Source organism: Crinia signifera, chromosome 7, assembly GCF_055691185.1.
Source record: "Crinia signifera chromosome 7, ASM5569118v1, whole genome shotgun sequence".
NCBI classification, from domain to species: Eukaryota; Metazoa; Chordata; class Amphibia; order Anura; family Myobatrachidae; genus Crinia; species Crinia signifera.
The window spans coordinates 15,697,364-15,714,413 of record NC_139223.1 but is presented as its reverse complement, the minus strand read 5'-3'; the positions used below and the strand labels follow the sequence as shown (position 1 = coordinate 15,714,413).

The 17,050-nt window shown below is 45.9% G+C and overlaps 1 protein-coding gene across 1 annotated transcript in view; it reads left to right on the top strand.

Annotated features, from left to right (window-relative positions):
* The window catches only part of LOC146021380 (NACHT, LRR and PYD domains-containing protein 1b allele 2-like), a 60,473-nt gene extending 43,713 nt beyond the window's left edge, over positions 1–16,760 (top strand). The window contains exon 3 of the mRNA XM_083155166.1: positions 16,606–16,760. Coding sequence (XP_083011292.1) covers positions 16,606–16,638 — 33 coding nt within the window. The 3' untranslated portion in view covers positions 16,639–16,760. The remainder of the gene's footprint in view (positions 1–16,605) is intronic.
* Positions 16,761–17,050: the final 290 nt, after the last annotated feature.

The window sequence follows — 17,050 nt, the reverse complement described above, 5'->3', positions numbered from 1 at the left end:
GAAGACCCATGATGTAATCCCACATGGCAACGAGCATGGAACCTCTGGCAATGAGAATGGAACCCTTGGCAATGAGCATGTAATTAAGCAGCACTTATGTAGCATAATTTATAATATGCATTATGGTGTTTGGCATAACACATAATGGACATAATGGCGTGTAACTTAACGTGTAATGGACATTATGGTGTAAATGTTTAATGCGTGCCTTTGGTGGACAATGTCCCTGTTTATGAAGCGTATTGTGAATTTTGGCTTAAATCGTGTGGCATTATGTGAATTCTGGCTCAATCCGTGTGGCATTATGTGAATTTTGGCTCAATCCGTGTGGCATTATGTGAATTTTGACACAATCCATGTGGCATTATGTGAATTTGGGCTCATTCCATTTGGCATTATGTGAATTTTGGCTCAATCCGTATGGCATTTTATGAATTTGGCTCAATCCGTATGGCATTTTATGAATTTGGCTCAATCCGTGTGGCATTATGTAAATTTTGACACAGTCCATGTGGCATTATGTGAATTTTGGCTCAAGCCATGTGGCATCATGTGTAAGGGGCAAGTATAATGGGGTCTAGTATTTTGTTGCATAATGTGTAGAAGTTGTATATGGTGTGGTACACTACGCTCAAGGACACGCCCCCTGTTGAGTGGTCACACCCCCTTTAACGGAGCGCGCCTTCGGCGCGCGCACAACTACATCCCTCACCTTTATCGCAATGGTGGGCCTGCGTACTTTAAATGCCAGGGCCTATTTTTAATCCCATTCCCACCCTCTCTCTGCCGCTCTCTTAGTATGTACACTGGCACCACTAACACCGCCCCTCCCCCACCTAAACCCTCTTTTATCATGGTGCCCCCCCTGTCATTTTATCCTGGATCCCCATGTATGGGGTTCATTATAATAGGCAAAATATAATAGGCATAATATTAAGACAAAGACCTAGCTTAATCACACCTGGCATATATGGTTACAATTTGCTGAGAGGTTGTAGTCCCATTCAAGCCATCAACAAGGACTCCCTCAGACAGCCCCCCGGATTATACGCCGTGTGGACTCCATCAAAAATCGGGACTGCTGCTATTGTGGACAGTGCAGGTTATATACCAACCCCACTGTGGGTCATTTCATTTATTTTCACAAATTTCTGATGTTGTTTTTAACTTCTATTCATTAATAAATTGGGCTACATAATTCTTACATGCCTCATTAAAATGATATTTTAAGTACAATTGATTCACCTATTCTTATCATTTAAGCGCTGCTTTCCGATTTGTTTTTTCAAATTGTTACCAGGAGACTGACCATCCCCTAATCAGCAGCTGCATTTAAGGCAGCAATTCATGACTTAAGCGCTCTCTGGTTCTTATACTTAGTGTGCTGGAAACCATTGTTTCCAGCACATTCTATTTAATGAAGTTATTTTTTACATAGGAGAGAGTAAATATACATCACTATTTCGTTCCTATATGATTTTTCCAGATGGAGACACAAATACAAATAAGAAATAACACCATAGATAGGTAATAATATATACATATATATAATACAAGTAAAAAATAAACAATAAAAATACAGTTATATATGAAAAACCTTTTATAGATTCATTTTTATATAGAACTCTCTATTTACCCTTTATTGTATTATATTATAAAGAAAAAGACATAAAGAAAAATAGGTACTTGTTTCCTAGCAGGGCGTCCAGTTTTCTTACGTACGCTACCGTAGCAAAATCGCATTGTGTTGCATCTCATGGGCCATTATAGTGCCATGCGATGCGATTTTTTTATGTAATTTATTCACTGCTCTGTTGGCCCTACGGGATTGCATTGCATTGTAGAAAGATTTGGGGGTGATACACTGCGCTCACTAACGTGTCGGTATGTTCTCTAGGCGCTGCCAAGCTCTTAAGGGTTTCCCGGTCCCTTATGGATTAGAAATAATTGTTTGGTTGGGCTTTGGCGCTGCCTACCTATTGTGATCCCTTAAACGGGTGGGCTTAATTGCTACCTGTGTGGTCCGTGCTTGATTTTTTGGTGTAGAATTAGGTAGAAATAGGTAGGCAGCCCCAAAGCCCAACTAAACAATTATTTCTAATCCATAAGGGACCGGGAAACCCTTAAGAGCTTGGCAGCGCCAAAGCCCAACCAAACAATGATTGCATTGCATCGCACCTCCCGCAAAATCGCATGCGATTAGCTATACACTTGTATGACATACAATGAGGTTTCACTGCCCTCCCCCACTATCCATGCCACCCAGAAGCGTGGTGAGCGGCGGCGGAACGCGTCCTCACAACTTTTTTTTTATACCCCCACTATCCATGTCGGCGTGGAGTTGATTTAATATAGTGTGGCGAGCGCAGCGAACCACCGAGCCCGAAGCGTATGCGAACGCAGCGAGCCCCGCGAGTCTCCTCGCCACGCTTCGGGCTCGGTGACTCGCTGCGCTCGCCACACTATATAAAGTCAACTCCACGCCGACATGGATAGTGAGGCTATGAAAAGGTCGGGAGGACGCGTTCCGCTTACAGCGTAATGGGCACCCTGCTAGGAAACAAGTACCGAAAAATATTGTTCTTTCAAAATAAATAAATAAATAATAATATATGTGTATATACATCCAGAAAATATATAATAAATCCTATTCGGGATTGAACCCTAGTTGGCATATTCCTAAGCAAAGTCTCTCATCACTGTCTCACTGGTGGTGATACATATTCTATTATTTATTTTCTTTTCTCTTATTTATTAAATGATAGAATATGCCAACTAGGGTTCAATTATTATTATTTATTTATTTTAAAAGAACAATATTTTTCTTTATGTCTTTTTCTTTATATTATAATACAATAAAGGGTAAATAGAGAGTTCTATATAAAAAGCAATCTCTAAAAAGATTTTTCATATATACTGTAGCTGTATTTTTATTGTTTATTTTTTACTTTTATTATTATTACTAGTAGGGATGTGCACCGGCCACTTCTCGTGTTTTGGGTTTTGGGTTCTGATTACCTTCAGGTTTTGAGTTCTAATGGGCTTTGCCAAAATACCCCCTTGAACGTTTTGTGTTTGGATTTTTGGGTTCTGATTTTTTTTTTTTTTTTTGCTCCTACGCTATATTAACCTCAATAACATTCATTTCCACTCATTTCCAGTCTATACTGAACACCTCACACCTCACAATATTGTTTTTAGGGCAAAAGGTTGCACCAAGGTAGCTGGAAAACTATGCTAAGCCACATAAGTGTGCGGCACAAACACGTGGCTCATGTAAGAGTGGCACTGCAGCGGCAGACAGGATGGCAGTTAAAAAAACTATGCCCCAAAAAGATCCCTATCTGGCTTGATCGTGCACTGTTTACCATGTGCAGCCAAGGAGCGGTGGGCGTTTTGTGCAGCACAGAGTTTGTCTGCAAGTGTGTAACGTAATCAGTTTAACATCCAACAAGACCCCTATCTGGCTTGATTGTGTGATTATGATTATTATTAATTAATTAATGTGATCTGATTGTTTAATTTTGTGATGATTAATCATTTATTAGCAGTCATCTCTTAAATCATTGCCTAATGGGTGGAGGGGAGGGGGCTAATCAATTTTAAGGTGGCAGATGGAAGAGTTCCTCCACCTCTCTAGGACCCCTGGGTTGGAGATGTATCACTTTTCAGCAACCGGTGTCTTACTACCTAATCGTACATGTACGGGTAAGCAGCCAACAAGATCCCTATCTGGTATGTGAGGGCTATCTGGCTGCTACTTCTTTCACTCAATTGATCGCTAGGGTGGATTCAGTTATCTGGCTCGCTAGGCGGGTGTTTCCTTTCCTCACTGCTTCACATGCGTCCCTCCCGAAGCTGGTCGATTTGGATGTTCTTTCCCGATAGAGAAGTACTGATCTTCGCTCAAGGTTTAACGAGTAGCTGCACTCCCCTGCTACAACCTCAAAACAAGTACCAAGACCCCTATCTGGCTTGATTGTGCACTGTTTATACAGTGCAGCCAAGGAGCAGTGGGCGATTCATGCAGCACAGAGTTTCTGTGCAAGTGTGTAACTGTTTCGATCAGTTTAATATTCAACAAGACCCCTATCTGGCTTGATTGTGTGATTATGATTATTATTAATTAATTTAATCTGATTGTTTTTTTTTTTTTTTGAAAAACATTTTTATTGTCTTTTTCAATTATTCAGTACATAAGAAAGAGAATAAAATATACATATACATAAATTGCGAGACATAACCGCCATATGGTAATAATTAGGTATATCTATGCAACTCTTTGTTCAAAACATCAGGTGTTATGGGATACATATCCAGTTACACCAATATACACACCATCGCCAGAAAATTGTCATACTTGTAAAACTTATTTGTATTATAGTCAGAATGTTTACGATCAATCATGGGACCAAGTCTCATGGGGACCACATGGATTTTTAGGTATATTAATCCGAATAATTCACTCTTTCAGTCTCACAAAACAGTAGATCTTACTATCTTATCTATAAGTCTAATAGGGGAAACGGGGTGGGAGAGTATTGGGAGGGTAAGGGAGGGGGGGGGGGGAGACGTCAGACAGTAGCCAAATTAAGCAAAAAGTCCTTATCTAAATTATCCGTTTGGACGGTTCTAATGTCGTGATTCTTATCTTCTTGTTGCCAAAGAAAACGTGGGTGGCATCGCCAAATTAGTTTAATTCAGGTGGATAGTTGTCTGAGCAAGTACCAGGTCGTAGTCTCAAACATTTTTTGGATTCTATTTTGTGTTAGTTGGTCTAAGCTGCTGATGTAGAGCCCCCATTTTTTATAGAAGCGTCCTGCTCCTTTCTCAAGATCAGCTCTCAGCGCCTGTCTCTCATAGAACAGTGTGTTTAAGATATTTTGCTTTAACTCCATGATGGATGGGGAAGTCCTATGAATCCAATGTGTTAATATCAATTTTTTTGCAATCGTTAGTATAATAGTAAGAGTCGGGATGATCCGGCCCTTGTTTGGACCAAGGTCCCAATCTCTAAAATATAGGAATAAGCATGCAGTCGGTTGCTTTCGGAGTCTCAGAGAGTATGTAGAATTGACAAAATTTATTACCTTGTCCCAGAAGGTTCTGGTTTTTCTGCATTCCCAGAAATTGTGGAAATACGAGGCATTTGTTTTTTGACATTTATAACATCTTCCCGTATCACTGGGGACAAAATGTGCCCTCTGTACCGGGGCTATGTATGCCCTATTTAAAAATGTTGTGTGTGTCTCTTGTAAAGCAACCGACTGCAAGTGTTTCATGGTGACTGGGAGTTTTTTAAGTATAGTAGGTAAGGGTGACAGGTCTGGGATATCTTTGGTCCATTTAGTTTGGAGTTGTTGGTAATGTGCCTCCTTATCTGTCGCTATTAGGGCGGAATATAAATATTTGATTCTATATCCCAGTATACAATCTGGTCTCAATAGATCTGAAATTGGGTCCACATCTGCTTCCCTGTCCATTGGTTTTAGGTGTGTTTGCGCGAAGTGTCTCGACTGGAGGTACATATAGAACTGTCGGTGGGGCAGCTCAAATCTCTCCTGCAACGTTGAGAATGGGAGTATTCCACCCCCTGGGTCAAATATTTTGCGTATGCATGTGATGCCCTTGTCTCTCCAGCCGAGAAACTCCGCACCCTCCAGACCAGGGGGGAATAAGGGGTTACCCCAGAGAGTGGTAAATGGTGAGGAGGTGAACCGTCTATGTACGGCCCTGTTGATTTGCCTCCAGGACCTGTAAGTCGCCTTGAACAGGATGGAATCTCTAATTGTCTTGGGGATAAGTCTTATTGGGGCGTGTAGCAGAGCTGCCGGGGAATACTGATTAAATATTTGCTTTTCCAATATGGGGATGGTATACTCTGATTTAGAGGTAAACCAGTCAGTGATATACCTAAAATGGGCTGCTTGTGAGAAGGCTTGTATATCAGGCATGCCGAATCCGCCATCTGATTTGCTTAGTTTAAGTCTACTAAATGGTATGCGGGCTTTCTTCCCTGCCCAAGCAAATTTGAGGTATAGGGTTTTAAGTTTCTGTAGGTCTGTGCTGTGGATTTGAAGTGGCAACATCTGTAGAAGATAGGACAGCTTAGGGAAGGCTATTGTCTTGATTACAGTGATTCTGCCTGCCAATGACAAAGGTAATTCCATCCAACCAGAGAACAATTTGTCGACCGATATAATGGAGGGGGGAATGTTAGCGTTATAGAGATCTTTCAGTTTTCTTGGGATCAGAACTCCTAGGTATTTGAGTGTGTGTGTGCATACAGTGAATTGCGAGGTGTGTTGAGATGTGTCTGGTGTTGTGGAAAGGGTTGAGAGTGGTAACAATCTGGATTTGTCATAATTTACTCGAAAGCCAGAGAAATGGGAAAAGTGTGATATAATATGTTGGATCGCTGGTATGGAGGTATTGGGTTTAGATATAAATAATAATATATCGTCCGCAAAGAGGCTTAGCCTGACCTCGGAGGAGCCCACCCGCACACCTGTAAAGTCCTCAGAAGTTCTCAGTGCTATAGCTAGCGGTTCTACTGCCAGGGCAAACAGTAGGGGAGACAGGGGGCAGCCCTGCCTTGTCCCCCTAAATAGTGGTATGGGGCTAGACATATAGTTATTTGATAATATTTGGGAGGATGACCCCGAGTATAGTAGTTTGACTGTGCGGGTGAACTCCTCCGGCAGCCCAAACTTTTCCATCGTAAAGAATAAGTGGTCCCACGTAACGAGGTCAAAAGCCTTCTCGGCGTCTAGGGATAGTAGAGCGCAAGGCTCAGAGTTGTCTGTGGATTCCACCCACTGTATGACTGTTAATGCTTTACGCACGTTAAGTGCAGAGTGCCTGCCCAAAACAAATCCCGTTTGGTCGGGGTGAACCAGGGAGGGAAGTTTGAACTTGAGCCTGTCCGCTAGTATTTTTGTAAAAATTTTATAGTCCGTGTTAAGGAGTGAAATAGGGCGATAGGAGCTTGGGAGTAGTGGGTCTCTACCGGGTTTATGAATAATTTTAAGAATGGCTGAATTGAAGTATAGGGGGGGGGGGGAGCCTTGTAGTATTAAATTAAATAGGGCCGCAAGTGGTTTGACAATCTTGGGAGCAAGTAATTTGTAATATTCATTGGACAGGCCGTCCGGGCCTGGTGACTTTCCTGTCTTAAGTGTCTGAATTGTGGCCAGAATCTCTTCCTCTGTAATAGGGGTTATCAGGGTATTGGATGAGTCAGTATCTAGAGTTGGGTGTGAGAGTGGTTCCCAAAATGTTGTTCTTTATTGTTCATCTATGTGTGGGGGGGCATAGAGTGTCTCGTAAAACTCATGTAGTGTTTCAGTTATTTGTTGTCCGGAATGGATTACTGTGCCGTCTTTTCTGCGTAAGGCTTGTATGATCGAGGGGGGATGTTGTCCTGTAAGCAAGTTAGACATCAGTCGGTTAGACCTATTGCCGTATCTATGGAATCTTGCCCGGGACAGGAAAGTGAGTTTGGACTCTAGTTGGACCAGTAGGGCATCAAAGAGTGCTTTCTGCTCAGTGTATTTGTTTTTTTTTGCTAGGGTAGGAGAAGTCTGGAAATTGTGGTATGCCTCAGTAAGGCGTGACTGGGCTTCAATATATAGTTTTTGGGAATCTTTTCTGTGCTTGGCCGTGTAAGACATGATATTTCCCCTTAGGACAGGTTTGGAGGCCTGCCAAAATAGGGAGGGGGAGTCTTCCTCTGTTTGGGGATTATTGTTTGTGTAGTCCATCCAGGACGCTTCTAACATGTTGCGGAAAGATGGGGTATCTGTCAACTGGGATGGGAATCTCCACTGTTTAACTGGTCCCCTATCCACAGACGTTGCCACTGCCATCCAGCAGACACCATGGTCCGAAATTGTTATGGGTTCAAGTTCTGACCCCTCCACCCTAGGAAAAAGGGAAGAGGAAATCAGAACATAATCGATTCTCGAAAGAGTGCCATGTGCTGCCGAAAGGCAAGTGTATTCCCTTTCGATAGGGTGGCATGCCCTCCATACATCTATTAGTTGCAGCTGCGTGAGGAGGTATTGGATCCCATATTTGGGGTTAGTGCGCCTGGTAGAGGACACGGTATTTCTGTCTAAGGCAGCAGATGCCACTGAGTTAAAGTCCCCTGCTAGGATTATATTTTGGTGGGCGTAAGGAAGCAGTTTAGCCGTTAGAGTGATGAAAAATTGGCTTTGGTTTGTATTAGGTGCATAGATATTAGCCAGAATATATCTGGAATTGTTTATAGTTACATCTAGTATGGTATAGCGTCCCTCAGGGTCTACCTGTGCTGAATGAGTTGTTGTTGGAATGTTTCTTCTAATCAGTGTGACCACCCCTCTAGCTTTCGAATTGTATGGGGCTGAAGATAATACAGCCCATCCCAAGGTATTTAGTTTTAGGATTTCCGCAGAGACCAGATGGGCTTCCTGGATAAATACTATGTCTAGGGCCAGTTTGGATAGGTATAGTAATATTTTTTTACGCTTGGCAGGGGAGTGAAAGCCCCCCACATTAATCGTACCAACCTTAATGCATGTCATTTGTCAGTCGGGAGGGGAAGGCAACTTACAGGTCCTGGAGTCCACCACGTCTTCTGATCTTAACATTATGAGCTTAGTTGTGAACATGAACATTCTACGGATAAAAATTATGACATTAGACACAATCTGACACAAGAGAGGGAACAACATGAGGGTAAAAAGGGGGATTAACAAAATTATCGTGCCAGCAAGATGGCCAACGAGAGGCCCTCTCACCATCTTCGTCTTGTTGGAGACAAACCAATAAACAGACAGACAAACAAACATATAAACACATATACAAATGTAGCAATCCATAGTTAAGTAACCTCCGGGAAGTGGCAGGTGTGGCAAGATCAGGCAGGCGCCCCAAGATCCGAGCCAGCAGACCATGGGCCTCTTCTGCCTCATTAAGGTGGTACTATATGGCACCTATTTAGGTGTAGATTAGGGCTTTCGCCCGCCATTCCAGACCCGGTAAATTATCAATGTATTAATTTGCTTAATCTGTACTCCTAGCAAACCTGTTTCTATTTAAACGTGGAAGGAAAAAACAAAATACTATTATCTAAATAATGTTCAGTCGGGGAAGGGGGGGGAGGGGGAATTTCCCCAACCTCCCCCCCCCCACCCCGACATTTCAGCATCAGAACAATGTCATGCAAGTTTTCAACATCTCAATTCAATTAACTTCTAGATCTCAACAACACTTAGCATTGGATGACCGATGAACCCTAAAAAAAATAAAAAAAAATCCTAGGCTTCATTATTTTCATCAGCAGGCTGATCTTGGGAAAACAAAGATGGAGAGGGCGGCCCGGTGTTCTCTTCTTGTAGGAAGGACTCCGCGTCCTTTACTGTGGAGAAGTCTTTAAACGTTGAACCAGAGAACAGACGGAGCCGGGCCGGGTACATCAGGGCGAATTTTCGGTTACTCCTTGCTAGGCGTGAACATAAGGGGGCAAACTCCTTCCTCGCCCTGGCGACCTCTGCCGAGTAATCTTGAAAGATGTATAGTTTTGTATCATTCCAGGTGAGATCTCTTTTGCGTCGGGACGCTGTCTACAACGCCTCTTTATGGACAAAGTTCAAACATCGGAATATAACAGGGCGTGGGCGGGAGTCAGTTGAGGGTCTCTGCGGGCCTATTCTGTGGGCTCTTTCGACGGTCATTCCCTCACATTCCTCGGAGATTCCTAGGAGCTCAGGGAGTGTGGTCTGGATAAAGATAAAGAGGGCCTGTCCCTTCAGAGACTCCCACCACTCGCAAGTTATTCCTACGGGATCGGTTTTCAAGGTCATCTAGTTTGGCCTGGATCTGATACTGGCCCTTATTCTGATCTGTGCGGCCGGAGCCGCATACGTTGCTCCGGCCGCACAAACCAATCCCCGCCTACAAGACGGATCGCCACGGCTGGCGATCCGCATGAAAATGGTGGGGCGTACGCCTCCACCATGGTGGGAGCTGCCCCCTGCATTCGATGGTCGACGACCATCGAAGGCAGGGCCGCACGCTCCACCAGCTCACGCAAGCTTAGACCACACGGACAATCGTCCGTGTGAAAGCTTGTATGGGGGCGGAGAGCTGACATCCGGCGATGTCAGCTTTCCGCCCCCATCACTGGCGTCATAGCCTCATTACCATGCATACGCCCCGCGTTTGCATGGGAACGCCCATGAAACGCGGGGCGTATGCATAGGGAAATGAGGCTATTAAGCCCCTCACGCCCCTATACGCCCCCTTTGCGGCGTATAAAATTTTTGTGCGGCGATTTCGCCTGCACATGCGCAGAGTGACCTCTGCGCATGTGCAGAGTGAAAACATCGGCGGTACGGCCGCACGCGGGCCGTACCGCCGAGATCAGAATAAGGGCCACTGTGTTTTCTGCATAAGCGTTGTCTTATCTTTTAACTCTGCGACGTCCTGGAAAACTTCTCCCACCACTTGTTCGGTGGTGGTGAGTCTCTTAGATATCTGCTTGTATTGTGACTTTAAGTCTTGCACTGCCTGTGTCACCTTGTTTGCATGGGCCTCCATTATGGGGCTGATTGTGTCCTGGATGGCTTTCACCATAGCGGAGTATGTTACTGTATAGGGGGCTCCTGTTGTTGATGGGGAGGTGGTAGTGGGGATGCACCTGTAGGTCGGGGGGGGGGGGTTATCGCCAGGACTAGAAAGGGCAGGGGATCCAGGGTCTGGTATCGAGGATGAGTCCTCGCTTGTGGGTAGTGGTGCAGGCATCAGAGTCTCCAGAGTGTCTGCCCCCTTCCTCCCTCTGCCAGTGGGCTGTGGCTGCTTGTTCTGGAGCTGAGTAGCCGGGGCGGGCGCCATCTTGTCCCTAGTGCTGCGACTAGAGGAGCGGTGCCTAGGGGTGTCCTCAGAAACTGGGGTCCCCTGTGTCTTATCGGGTTTGATGGTCGCCATTATAGCTGGGCTGTTATAATATTCAGCCAGGGGATGAGGGGAGTGAGATGGCTAGGTCTGTCTCTCCCAATGGCTTGGCGATGGGAGGTGGAGGGGGAGTCAGGAGGGAGCAGTAATGGTGTGTCCTCTGCTCCTAGGTTACTCACAGTCAGATGTGTCGTGGCTGTGGAGCTTGGAATCACAGGTGTGTTTCCTTCCAGGTCCTCCTGCAGTGCTGCGTGCGGGGCGCCTCCGCGTCACCGGTATTCTAGGTGTGGGCGGTCAGGCACAATGGCGGGCGATCGCGGGGAGCTGTTCTCCAGTGGGGTTGAGGTAGGGCGATCGTCCGGGGTGCCCCGCCAGTGGTGTCCGTTCCCCCCGTCTGTCTCAGCAGCGAGGCAGCCGCCGCGTCTCAGGTCACGTGGACGCGGCCGGCTGGGATCAATGGCGGCTTGCGGGAGGGAGCCGGGATCGCGGCGTCAGGGCGGCTGGAGCGTGCCTCAGGCGGATCAGGTAGGCAGCGGGGGCCGTCACGGGGTGTTTAGCGGGGTGTTAGGCAGGCTTGCTAGGATGCCTGCGGGTCCGGTCCGGTGATGGTAAGGCTGGGAGGCACGGAGCTCTAAGCTAGAGCAGCGTGCTCCTCCAGCTCCGGAACCGGAAGTCTAATCTGATTGTTTAATTTTTTTATTATTATTCATTTATTAGCAGTCGTCTCTTAAATCATTGCCTAATGGGTGGAGGGGAGGGGGCTAATCAATTTGAAGGTGGCAGATGGAAGAGTTCCTCCCCCTCTCTAGGACCCCTGGGTTGGAGATTTATCGCTTTTCAGCAACCGGTATCTTACTACCTAACCGTACATGTACGGGTAAGCAGCCAACAAGACCCCTATGTGGGATGTGAGGGCTATCTGGCTGCTACTTCTGTCACTCAATTGATCGCTAGGGTGGATTCCGCTATCTGGCTGGCTAGGCGGGTGTTTCCTTTCCTCCCTCACCGCTTCACATGGGTCAAGTGCAGCCCCGCTCCTCTGCCTATGTCGTAGGTGGCTGTGTAGGCTTCAATGGCCTTTTGCTGCTCCTCCATCCTCTGTAGCATATAGAGGGTGGAGTTCCAGCGCGTCACCACCTCTTTAAGCTGATGGCAGGGCAGGTTACAGAGTTTTGCTCCCGCTCCAGCCTTCGGCAGGCAGTGGCAGAATGCCGAAAGTGTCCACAAATTTTGCGTGCCACCGCAAGCATCTCCTGCACACTCCTGTCATTTTTTATGAAATGCTGCACCACCAAATTTATTGTGTGGGCAAAACATGGCACGTGCTGGAAATGTTTAATGCCCGCACAATGTTACTGGCGTTGTCCAACACCACAAATCCCCAGGAGAGTCTAAGGGGGGTAAGCCACTGGGAGATGATTTCCCTCAGTTTCTCTAAGAGGTTGTCGGGGTTGTGCCTCTTCCTGAAACCGGTGATACACAGCGTAGCCTGCCTTGGAAGGTGCTGGCATGCAGGAGATGCTGCTGCTGCTGCGGAAGGCGATGCATCTACCCAGTGGGCTGTCAAAGTCATATAGTCCTTAGTTTGCCCTGATCCACTTGTCCACATGTCCGTAGTTAAGTGGACAGTGGGTACAGCCGCATTTTTCAGGGCACTGAGGACACTTTTTCTGATGTCCCTGTACATTGCGAGTATCACCTGCCTAGTGAAGTGGAATCTAGACGGGATTTGGTAAAGGGGACACAATGGGGGGAATTTACTAAAGGAAATTTGTAAAAAATAGGTCTAAAAATAGGTGTATTTGTATCCAGAAATACACTTATTTTTGACATTTACTATCCCGAAAATACGGCAATTCGTAATCGTATTGATGTTCTATCAATACGAATACGAATTGCCATATTTTCGGGATAGTAAATGTCAAAAATAAGTGTATTTCTGCATACAAATACACCTATTTTTTACAAATTTCCTTTAGTAAATTTCCCCCAATACCTCCATCAAACGTTTAAATCCCACTCCATTGATGGCGGACACCGGACGCACGTCTAACACCAACATAGCTGTCAAGGCTGCAGTTATCCGCTTTGCCATAGGATGACTGCTGTCGTATTTCATCCTCATGGAAAATGACTGTTGGACGGTCAATTGCTTAGTGAAAGACGTAGCGGTCTTACGACTTCCCCTCTGGGATGATGACTGACTTCCAGGAGCAGCAACAGCAGCAGCGGCAGTAGTAGTAGGCGTAGCGCTGCAGGATCCTCCGGAGGAATCTATGGAGTCATTCATACAGGTGAGATGGCCTCCAGGACTCCCCCAGATGCGGATCGAGGAGGAATTTGACGAGGAGGGAGTTGGTGGTGTACTTTTCAGGCGCTTGGCACCAAAAGGAGGACCAAGGGATTAAGGTGTCCCTGGACTGCTAGCCCCAGTTCCTGAACTAAACACTAATTTATGAAGGTTGTTTAGGTGACGTCGAAGGGAGGATGTCCCTAGGTGGGCAAGATCCTTACACCTGCTTATTGGAGTTTTACATAAGCTACAAATGGCAATACATTTGTTGTCCGGATTCAGATAAAAAATATTCCAGACTGTAGAGGTGGATTTATTGGTCCTCTGCCCAGGCATGAAAAATGGGCTTTTTCATCCCATGGACAACAACTCCCCCCCCCCCCCCCCCGGTGCCTCATTCCCCCCTGGTGCGTCATTTAAGCAAACCACCTCTCCATCCTCCTCGTCAACTTCCTCCTCAGTGCCAGCTACATCAGTATCCTCCTCCTGGTGTACAACATCACCTTCATTAATAAAATCTGGAACTAGACTGTGGGTGATCCTTCCAGCATATGCAGAGGGCATACTGCAAATGGTGGAAGGAGCCACCTCTTCACATACAGTTATGGGAAGGTCAGGCATCACAACCACCGCCACCCTAGGACACTCCTTGGGGATTTGGGATATGTCTTTAGAAGGCTGAGTTGTTTTCAGAGTTTTTTAGTCCGTGTCAGCCTAACACTCTTAAATTTCCGCTTGGGCGGGTGGAGAGAAGGATGACTTTGATCGTCATATGAAGCTGCACCACTAGTCATGAACTTAGGCCATGGCCTTAGCCGTTCCTTGCCACTCCATGTCGTAAATGGCATATTGCCAAGTCTAAGTTTCTCTTCCAACGATTTACATTTACTTTTTCGATTCCTTCTAGCGAACTTTGGTTTCGATTGTACATGCCCTCTACTTTCACACTGGGCATCGGCCGTGGCAGACGACGTTGTTGGCATTTCATCATCTATGTCAGTGGTTCCCAACCTTTTTTGTCTCCCGTACCCCTTGATTAGGCTTTTCATTTATGAGTACCCCCTCGTGAAATTTTTCAGGGGGCATGGCCTAAAAGGGGTGTGGCCTCAATTGAAGGGTGTGGCTTAACAGGGGCAAGTCATACTGGCAATGACGATAAAAAAAAAAAAAGTGCAACCACTTGACCACAATATAAGCTCAGCCCATTCTGCGGACAGCATATAAAATAACAGAACACTGTCAAATCTCTATTACTGAAGCAACAGACATTCCAACGGATCACGTTAGCCTTCCAATAGTGCCAGATACACATATGCCCCCAAAAGTGCCAGATACACATATGCTCCAATGGTGCCAGGTATGCCCCCACAGTGCCAGAAATGGGAATGCCACCACGGTGCCAGGTATGACCCCCTGGTACTGGGTATGCGCCCACAGTGCCAACAATGCCCCTACAGTGCCAGCAACAAGTATGCCCCCATAGTGCCAGCAACAAGTATGCCCCACAGTGCCAGCAATGCCCCACAGTGCCAGTAACAATTATGCCCCACAGTGCCAGCAATGCCCCACAGTGCCAGCAACAAGTATGCCCCACAGTGCCAGCAATGCCCCACAGTGCCAGTAACAAGTATGCCCCACAGTGCCAGCAATGCCCCCACAGTGCCAGAAATAAATATGCCCCCGCAGTGCCAGCAATATGGTATGCCCACACAGTGCCAGCAATGCCCCCATAGTATTTCCCAGCAGCAGCACACTCACCATTGATGCTGCTGCTGGGGAGAGGACAGTCCAGTGTCCCCCTGCCATGTAGCTGCCGCCGCTGCTTCTCTCAGGGAAGGAGAGTACAGCACACTGCGTATCTCTCCTTCCCTTCACTGTGACTAGGCTGCCCGCCAATCAAAGTTCGCGGGCCAGCTCCTGATTGGCTGCCGGCCCGCAAGCTCTGATTGGCGGACGGGCGGAAAGTCACAGGGAAGCACACTGAGGGGTAGGAGAGATGCGCAATGCACTCTTCTCCCCTCAGTCTCAGAAGCCGGCGCCGCATACGTCATTCTCCAGCAACCTGTCTGACTGCCGCGGCCGCCATTACAGGCCGGGCTGCCGCGTACCCCCGAGCAGGTGGACGCGTACCCCCAGGGGTACGCGTACCACAGGTTGGGAACCACTGGTCTATGTCATGACTAGTGGCAGCAGCTTCAGAACTATGAGGAAGTGGATCTTCATCTTTCCTTTTTTTTTTACCTCCATATTTTGGATCTCCATTATTTTTGTGGAGTTATGTCACAGGACAGCGCCACTGGAGTGCAATTAATACGTCAGTAGGTATGCACCAGCAGGCAGGTATTACAGATACGGCAGTACTAGGCACCAGACAGGTAGATACGGCAGTACTAGGCAGTGGGCACCAGACCAGACGGTAGATACGGCAGTACTAGGCACCAGACGGTAGATACGGCAGTATTAGGCAGTGGGCACCAGACCAGACAGGTAGATACGGCAGTATTAGGCAGTGGGCACCAGACAGGTAGATATGGCAGTACTAGGCAGAAGACAGGTAGATACGGCAGTACTAGGCACAAGACAGGTAGACATGTCAGCAATACTAGTATATGTGCACCAGCAGAATTTATAATAATTAATTTTATTAGGTACTGGTTGACAGTGGCACACTTATGTGCACCAGCAGCATGGAATTATTCTTTTACTGTTCCACGCAGCACTGCAGGAGGACAGCTATTATTTTTTAATTAAATTATATATAGCAGCCTAGTATGTACTAGGTAGGTACACTTAGGCAGTAGCACTGCCAGTGGCAACAGTGGACTGAGTAAAAAATACTGGCAGCCTCTATTCAGTGCAGGCAGCACCAGTGGACTATACAGTATATAATTAAATTAATTAAATATTAATAATATAGCAGCCTAGTAGGTAGAGAAAATACTAGATAGGTAGGCAGTAGCACTGCCTGTGGCCACCACAAAAGGTAGTTACAGCAGTAGCAGACTACTATATGCACCAGCAGAATTTATAATAATTAATTTTATTAGGTACTGCTTGGCACTCAGTGGCACACGTCAATGCACCAGCAGCATGGTATTATTTTTTACAGTTCCTCGCAGCACTGCAGGAGGATAGGTATTATTTTTTAATTAAATTATATATAGCAGCCTAGTAGGTAGGTAGTACTACTACTAGGTACTAGAGTATTGGAGGCTGACTAAGCCTTGGCTGGCTATAGAAATCTGGCTTTAGAAATTTTGTCAGAATTCAAAGTAGGAAGATTCTAAGTAGGAATATACAACCGCACACTGTCGCCTAGACTTAGCCTGGACTTGCTGTGACATAACTCCCGTCTTATTCTCTTCTCATTGCAGGTAAAATTCCATTCATGCAACAGTCATATTTGAACTAGCATCACTGTGATTAGTATACTGCTTTGTCCTAGGTAAAATTCCATTCATGCAACAGTCATATTTGAACTAGCATCACTGTGATTAGTATACTGCTTTGTCCTAGGTAAAATTCCATTCATGCAACAGTCATATTTGAACTAGCATCACTGTGATTAGTATACTGCTTTGTCCTAGGTAAAATTCCATTCATGCAACAGTCATATTTGAACTAGCATCACTGTGATTAGTATACTGCTTTGTCCTAGGTAAAATTCCATTCATGCAACAGTCATATTTGAACTAGCATCACTGTGATTAGTATACTGCTTTGTCCTAGGTAAAATTCCATTCATGCAACAGTCATATTTGAACTAGCATCACTGTGATTAGTATACTGCTTTGTCCTAGGTAAAATTCCATTCATGCA